The 8,799-nt window shown below is 41.6% G+C and overlaps 1 protein-coding gene across 2 annotated transcripts in view; it reads left to right on the top strand.

Annotated features, from left to right (window-relative positions):
- Positions 1 to 4,146: 4,146 nt before the first annotated feature.
- LOC115262617 (uncharacterized) overlaps positions 4,147 to 8,799 on the top strand; it is a 174,280-nt gene continuing 169,627 nt past the window's right edge. The window contains exon 1 of one of the 2 annotated variants that reach the window (XM_062855192.1): positions 4,147 to 4,855. In XM_062855192.1, the coding sequence (XP_062711176.1) occupies positions 4,534 to 4,855 (322 nt within the window). In that variant the 5' untranslated portion in view covers positions 4,147 to 4,533. Of the gene's footprint in view, positions 4,886 to 8,799 lie in introns of both variants that reach the window. The other variant, XM_029865014.2, reaches the window with a different exon arrangement.

Here is an 8,799-nt window from a genome sequence, read left to right as displayed (position 1 = left end):
TTCGGGAATTACTCCTCGAATTCCTTCGGGAATTACTCCTGGAATTCCTTCGGGAATTACTCCTGGAATTCCTTCGGGAATTACTCCTGGAATTCCTTCGGGAATTCCTCCTGGAATTCCTTCGGGAATTCCTCCTGGAATTCCTTCGGGAATTCCTCCTGGAATTCCTTCGGGAATTCCTCCTGGAATTCCTTCGGGAATTCCTCCTGGAATTCCTTCGGGAATTACTCCTGGAATTCCTTCGGGAATTCCTCCTGGAATTCCTTCGGGAATTCCTCCTGGAATTCCTTCGGGAATTCCTCCTGGAATTCCTTCGGGAATTCCTCCTGGAATTCCTTCGGGAATTCCTCCTGGAATTCCTTCGGGAATTCCTCCTGGAATTCCTTCGGGAATTCCTCCTGGAATTCCTTCGGGAATTCCTCCTGGAATTCCTTCGGGAATTCCTCCTGGAATTCCTTCGGGAATTCCTCCTGGAATTCCTTCGGGAATTCCTCCTGGAATTCCTTCGGGAATTCCTCCTGGAATTCCTTCGGGAATTCCTCCTGGAATTCCTTCGGGAATTCCTCCTGGAATTCCTTCGGGAATTCCTCCTGGAATTCCTTCGGGAATTCCTCCTGGAATTCTTTCGGGAATTCCTCCTGGAATTCTTTCGGGAATTCCTCCTGGAATTCTTTCGGGAATTCCTCCTGGAATTCTTTCGGGAATTCCTCCTGGAATTCCTTCGGGAATTTTTCCTGGAATTCCTTCGGGAATTCCTCCTGGAATTCCTTCGGGAATTCCTCCTAGAATTCCTTCGGGAATTCCTCCTGGAATTCCTTCGGGAATTCCTCCTGGAATTCCTTCGGGAATTCGTCCAGGAATTCCTTCGGGAATTCGTCCAGGAATTCCTTCAGGAATTCCTCCTGAAATTCCATCGGGAATTCTTCCTGGAATTCCTTCGGGAATTTTTCCTGGAATTCCTTCGGGAATTCCTCCTGGAATTCCTTTGGGAATTCCCCCTGGAATTCCTTCGGGAATTCCTCCTGGAATTCCTTCGGGAATTGCTCCTGGAATTCTTTCGGGAATTCCTCCTGGAATTCTTTCGGGAATTCCTCCTGGAATTCTTTCGGGAATTCCTCCTGGAATTCCTTCGGGAATTCCTCCTGGAATTCCTTCGGGAATTCCTCCTGGAATTCCTTCGGGAATTCCTCCTAGAATTCCTTCGGGAATTCCTCCTGGAATTCCTTCGGGAATTCCTCCTGGAATTCCTTCGGGAATTCCTCCTGGAATTCCTTCGGGAATTCGTCCAGGAATTCCTTCGGGAATTCGTCCAGGAATTCCTTCGGGAATTCGTCCAGGAATTCCTTCAGGAATTCCTCCTGAAATTCCATCGGGAATTCGTCCTGGAATCACTTCGGGAATTGCTCCTGGAATTCCTTCGGGAATTCCTCCTGGAATTCCTTCGGAAATTCCTCCTGGAATTCCTTCGGGAATTCCTCCTGGAATTCCTTCGGGAATTCCTCCTGGAATTCCTTCGCGAATTCCTCCTGGAATTCCTTCGGGAATTCCTCCTGGAATTCCTTCGGGAATTCCTCCTGGAATTCTTTCGGGAATTCCTCCTGGAATTCTTTCGGGAATTCCTCCTGGAATTCTTTCGGGAATTCCTCCTGGAATTCTTTCGGGAATTCCTCCTGGAAGTCCTTCGGGAATTCCTCCTGGAATTCCTTCGGGAATTCCTCCTGGAATTCCTTCGGGAATTTTTCCTGGAATTCCTTCGGGAATTCCTCCTGGAATTCCTCCTAGAATTCCTTCGGGAATTCCTCCTGGAATTCCTTCGGGAATTCCTCCTGGAATTCCTTCGAGAATTCCTCCTGGAATTCCTTCGGGAATTCCTCCTGGAATTCCTCCGGGAATTCCTCCTGGAATTCCTTCGGGAATTCCTCCTGAAATTCCATCGGGAATTCTTCCTGGAATTCCTTCGGGAATTCGTCCTGGAATCACTTCGGGAATTGCTCCTGGAATTCCTTCGGGAATTCGTCCTGGAATTCTTTCGGGGATTCCTCCTTAAATTCCTTCGGGAATTCGTCCTGGAATTCCTTCAGAAATTCCACCTTTAATTCCTTCGGGAATAACTCCTGGAATTCCTTCGCGAATAACTCCTGGAATTCCTTCGGAAATTACTCCTGGAATTCCTTCGGAAATTACTCCTGCAATTCCTTTGAGAATCTTTTTGGAGCTCCTTCGAGAAATCCTCTTGGAATTCCCTTGGGAATTTCTTTGGGAATTCCTTCGGGAATTCCTCTCGGAATTGATTCTGGAATTTCTCTTGGAATCCCCTCTGAAATTCCTCTTGGAATTTCTCGGGGATTCCTCTTCGAATTCCTTCGGGAATTCCTCTTGGAATTCTTTCGGGAATTTCTCTTGGAATTCCTTCGGGATTTCCTCTTGGAATTTCTTCGGGAATCTCTTCTAGGATTCCTTCGAGAATCCCTCCTGGAATTTCTTCGGGAATTCCTCCTGGAAATCTATTGAGGATTCAGTCTGGAAATTCTTCGTGGATTTGACATGGTTATCCTTCTGGGATTGCTCCTTTGAGCATTCGACGATTCCTCCTGGGAATCTTCTGGGGATTCAGCCTGGAAATCCTTCAGCGATTCCTTCTGGTAATCCTTCGAGGATTCCTTCGGGATGTCCGTTGAGGATTCCTCCTGGAGATCCTGCGAGGGTTCGTTCTAGAAATACTTCGGGGATTACTCCTTGAAATCCTCCGAGGATTCCTCCTGGAACTCGTTCGAGGATGCCTCCTGGAAATCATTGGAACATTCCTACCGGAAATCCTTTGAGGATTTCTTCTGGAAATCCTTCCGAGCTTTCATCTGGAAATTCTTCGGGTGTTCCTGCTGGAAATCTTTCGTTGATTCCTCCTGGAAATTCTTCGAGGATTTTTCCTGAACCTCCCTCTGGGATTCTTCCTGTAAATACTTCGGGAATTCGTCCTGGAATTATTTTGAGGAATTTTTTCGGGGATTCTTCCTGGAATTCTTTCAGACACACCTCCTAGAATTACTCTGGAGATTCCTCTCGAAATTCCTTCGAGGATTCCTCCTGTGATTCTTTTAGGGATTCCTCCTGGAATTTCTTCGGATATTCGTTCTAAAGTTTTTTCAGGGATTTCTCCTGAAATTCCTTCTGGAATTCCTTTGGGAATTTCTTTTGGAACTCTTTCGGGAATTCCTCCTGGAATTCCCTCTGCGATTTCTCCTGGAATCCCTTCTGGGATTCCTCGTGGAATCTCTTCAGGGATTTCTCTAAAATTCTGATCAAGGATTTGTCCAGGAATTTCTTCCGGGATCTCACTAGGAGAGTTTCTTGATCCACCAGGGATTCTTGCAGAAGTTCCTTCAGGGACTTATTCAGCAGTTCCTGCAGGATTCAGTCCAGGTGTTTCTTCAGGGATACCTCCACGAGTTCTTTCAGAGATTCACCCAGGCAAGACCTGTGGTTCCCGTTGCTCTAATTTATCATACTTGGCGCCCCTTCGCCCATTACAAAGAATACACAAAACCCCGAGGGTTAATAGACTGAGTTGGTTTTACTTAAAAAGCTTTTTTAAATAATAAGCTTTAGCCAAAGTGGAGTAACACTTTGTCATTTATTTCATCATATTTATTCAGCTGTAAGTTTCTCTAGTTTTTTTTCCAGAATTTTGATTGATATTGGATTTTGACATCACTTTTTCGAAATATATATAATGCATTTAAATATAAATCGTCAATCAATTTAGCAGTATGGTGTCAAATAGTTGATTTGTAGTAATTTTTGGTTCAAATATAAAACGTATATGCATTACAGAGATTTTCATGAACACTTGGCTAAACATTTGTGTATCGTCTTTGAGCAAACGTATTGAACCTTCATTAGGGTATTTTCTGGTAGAGCTGTACACTCTATGTGATGTCCGTAGTGTTTCTTAATTGCATATCTTTCGCTCAGCTCACAAACAGCTTGAACTGACAGTACAAATCTCGCGTCATATTTGAAATGAGTTACATAACAATGATAGTGAATGCATTATATCCAGAATCAAATTTGAATCATTGAGCGAAAAGTGCTTTATCCCATAGCAAAAAGCAGAAAGAGAAGTCGTGGAAGCTAATGTTTTTGATAATTTGCAGTGAAGTGATTGTTGAATAGTTGAAAATTTAAACAAATAAGTATATCAATAAGAAGAAGAAATAGAAAAAGTAATGGACGTGTTTTCATAATCTACGGCTATATTCTCTCACACGGTGTACGGCGGTGACCCAACACTTGGTATCGTCTTCGAAGAAAAGTGAATCGTCATCGGAAAGTGCGGTCACCATCACCGAGTGAGAGAATAATGTGATTTGCTCCTGCTGGCACTGGATAAGCTGTATCTGGGAAAAGAAGGGGGAACCCCTCTTTGCCTTTCATCGTAATTAGACCGCCCGCAAAATTGATTGGAATCGCACGTTTCTTCCAATCGTCGTTGACGTCGATTGTTGCACTACCACGTGAACAAACGACCGGAAAATGAGTGACAAGCTGGCGGCTGGCGGTCGCTACAACCGCATTAGTCCTTCGTCGGGACGTGGTTCCATCATTGCGTACTCCCCGTTGCCCAAATCCGAACAGGATTGTCTCCAGGCGCCGGGCAACAATTGCCTGGCCATTCCCCTGTCCGCCATCCAAACCGACAACAACCAGAACCACCAGAAGGCGATGCCGATGCCGATGATGCCCCCGCTGGCCGTGGTGGGTGGAGGCGGCAAAGGAGCAGCCATCATCGGTAGCGGACCCAACAACCACCACGGGCACCCCAACGATGGGACGGCGGCAGGACACAAACATGCCGGTCAGAGTCATTACAATCCTAACAACAACGGTAACGTAGAAACTAGATGGTAGACTGTTTTTGCTTTGGGTGTGTTTGTTCTTTTGATATTGTGTATCCTAGATGAATCGAACCATTAGAGAATGAGAACATACTACTTACATATTAATATTTGGGAGTTTTAATGTATCTCATTACAATCCTTCTGCACATTACATTTAGTTCTTATGGTGTTTTTGTAGTTGGCTCAACTGTTTGATTCCTTCCTAAATATGTAGTTACGTATAGTCAATGCATTTAAATATCTCAGAATGCTAATGCATCGCCCATGGTTTTGCATCATGTTGAGAATGTATTATACAGATTATTTTTTCTCTAAATAGAGCATACCCTAATCTTCATAGATCATTACATTGTGATAACATACAGGGAATGAAAAAACTGACCAAGGAGAGCTCAGAGCTATGACAGAGGTCAGCATGTGGTATAGATATCCTGCAACATTATAGTGGTGCGTTTTCGTTTGCAGGAGTTAATATAGTGAGTGCATTTTTTGTTCCATTTCTGGTTATTCCCATACCTCCTCCTCTCTCCTCTCTCCTCTTCTTGGCGTAACGTCCTCACTGGGACAAAGCCTGCTTCTCAGCTTAGTGTTCAATGAGCACTTCCACAGTTTTAAACTGAGAGCTTCCTCTGCCAATGATCATTTTGCATGTGTATATCGTGTGGCGGGCACGAAGATACTCTATGCCCAAGGAAGTCAAGGAAATTTCCTTTACGAAAAGATCCTGGACCGACCGGGAATCGAACCCGTCACCCTCAGCATGGTCATGCTGAATACCCGTGCGTTTACCGCCTCGGCTATATGGGTTTTATTCCCATACCATAGTTGCTCAATTATGATAACACAATTTTTCGCTACATCGCTGTTTTGAAAAATAGTAGAATAACTACCCACAGAATGCCAATGTCGCGAGTAAAATATATTAATTTATTAGCTACAGCGCCATTAGCAATCTAATTTCTCATACATTTACTGGAAAAATAAGCTACCGTCAAACGGGGTTACTTGCAACAGCGGTGTAACTTGCAACACGATGACATATACTAAATGTGAAGCACTTTCTAATAATAATGAAAACTAGGATGCCCTACTATTTCGGTTATAGTGATTATGTGTATCAAAGATCGATTTAGTATAAAAATTGGCTTTGTTTCTTTGTTTATGGTTTAGCTACACTGTTAAAACGGATTGCTCATTTTATGCCATAAAAACAAGTATGAAAATCGTGCTTGACCTCTCCCTTATGGTAAGTGCGATAAGTCTGATGACCTTGCTTGCAGTTAGCGTACCTAATAGTAAGCTTACCTAAACAATAAAAGTTTGATAAACTTATCGACTAAGTAATGCAAAAAAAATATTATTATATTCGACAACCACTGTGGGGTAACTTGCAACAGTTGAATTTGACGAAACCTTCTATTATTTATCTTCATTGCACGATATACTTGACAGAAATAACCGAAATGGATCATTTATTTATTACGTAACGCGTCCATTTTCAAATGACAATTCATTTTTTACATTTTTTTTGCGCGTGTTGAAGGTCATTGCAAGGAAATACCACGTTTTGAAGTTTCATTCATGTTTCATCATGTTAAAAGTTCAATTTTTGTTTATTAACGCTGTAAAGCAATCACCAACATCAATTCTGAACCTAGATGGAGTAAATTATTTCAGTTTAATATCCAAATTAGCGAGTTTGACATTTACACAGTAGAATAGGTGTGTTTTAATCATGTTAATTTAGCTGAAAATGCCAAACACCACTTCAAACTGAAAACTACTTGAAGATGACTCACTCTACCTTTTCAAGAAAATAATCATTGTTGACATTTTGTAATGAGTGCTAAGTCACGAGAATCATATATATTTTGTGTTTGAGGAACGTGAGACCTGTTGCTAAACGATATACTCTCGCTTGAAACAACTATCAATCCTTTCATAAAAAAATATATGTCAATTGGTTAGTGTACATCTTTTCATGGTATGTTTCATGCATAACATCAAAAATTTACAATACGACTAAATACTAGAATGTTAGTGCTGTTTAATGATAGCTAACTTAGCTTCATGTCCTATGTTGCAAGTTACCCCACAGATGGGGAAACTTGCAACAAGCATGTATTTCGCACCTCCTGATTAGGTGGCAACGTATTTTGGTAAACCAATTGCTGCATAGTATTCTACTCGGGGTAATTAGCGTACACGATGCTTCACAGGATGTTTCAAATGTTTAGATTTTCAATGATATTGCTTCAAAGTCGAAAAGTGTTGCAAGTAACCCCATTTGACGGTACTGCGATTGCAAAAATAGTGCAGGGGTCAACATTCTGTTAAACCATCGTTTCTTATCCATATGTCCATATATCTCAAGCAGTTTCTCCAATATTAGCCGAAAATGACCGTTTTATAATTCGGGAGTAATCCTTAAGTATGATCTGGGGGTTTATCCAACTTCTGGAGGATTCTCAGAAAGAATTCCTGAGGGATTCCCTGAAGAGAATCCAGCAGTAATTTCAATGACTATTCTAAGGGGAGCTCTTATATAGGAACCATGATAGGAACCCAAGAAGAGACTTCTGCAGTTATCTTAAATATACTTTCTAAAACTAATCTTGAAAGAATTTTTGTTGGCGTCTTGGAGGAACTCCTGGGGGGGGGAAGGTTTGGCTATTTCAGTTAGAATAACTGGTTGATTCTCTGGAGGATCACCACACTGGAGGATTGGGTAATTTCAGAATAAGTTCTTTAGGCATGTCGGATTCCTGGTAAAGCACTGATGGAGGAATTTTAGAAGGGAGGACATCTGGTTTAATTCTTGAAGGAACTTCTGGAGGGATCTCAGGGGTCAAAAACTCTTTAAGGTATCCAAACAAAAAAAAAACCGCATCAAATTCCAAAAGAAAACCAAGCGGACACATATGGTATCACCTAGAGGAATGCTAGAATTTGTGAAGGGATCTCTAAGAAAACTCATTGAGGAATTCCTAATGGAAATTGTAATAGAAACATGGAACACCTGAGGAAGCTTCTCTTGGATTTTTCGGAGGAACTACTGGGAGAGTTTGAAAAGGAAACTACCTCAAAAATGTTAAAGATTGTTGAAAGAAATTCAAAAAAAAAAAATCCTGGACGAATTCTGAAAGAAAATTTAAAAAATATCGAAAACTTTCTAGAGAAATCTTAAAAAGTCTCATCGAGGAGCTCTAACAAATTTGGATGAATTATTATTGATTTTTTTAGAATAGTCCTGAAAATTACATAAATGAATCTTAGAAAAATCTCTTACATAAATCCTGGATATACTCATGGAGTGAGTCTCGGTTGAACTCCTGAGAGAATTCCTTTAGAAAATACTGGAAATTCTTAGAGAAATCCAAAACAAAACTTCTCAACGAATTGCATGAGATAATCAAGCAAAACCGTACCAAATTATCTAGAAGGCATCAATTGAGAAATCCTGTAAGTACTTCTAGAGGAGCTGCTATAGATAACACAAGCCCATGCACAAGGGAGGGGTTTTGAAGGTTTAACCCCTCCCATTACCAGTGTTTCGTGTACTAGGCGCCCCTCCACCTACTGCCGAAAATAGGAAAAAAAATCCTCCCTTGCCGCCTTTTCTGTGCACGGACCTGAGATAACATACGAACTCCTTAACGAATTATGTTATATAATCAAATGAAACCCTCCGAGATGTAATACTAGTTTTGGAGAAATTCGAGAAAATACCTCTTGAGTAACCGTAGGAGAGCTTCTGGAGGAATCCATACAAATTACCTAGAGGACACTCATGAAATTTCCTAAAGGTATCACGGAAGGAGCTCTTACAAAAAGTCCAGTATGAATTACCGAATAAGCTCCTTAGATAATTCCTGAGGAGCTCATTAAAAATCCCTGGGGA

Source organism: Aedes albopictus, chromosome 3, assembly GCF_035046485.1.
Source record: "Aedes albopictus strain Foshan chromosome 3, AalbF5, whole genome shotgun sequence".
In the NCBI taxonomy this organism is placed as follows: Eukaryota; Metazoa; Arthropoda; class Insecta; order Diptera; family Culicidae; genus Aedes; species Aedes albopictus.
This window is presented reverse-complemented; position numbering and strand designations above follow the sequence as displayed.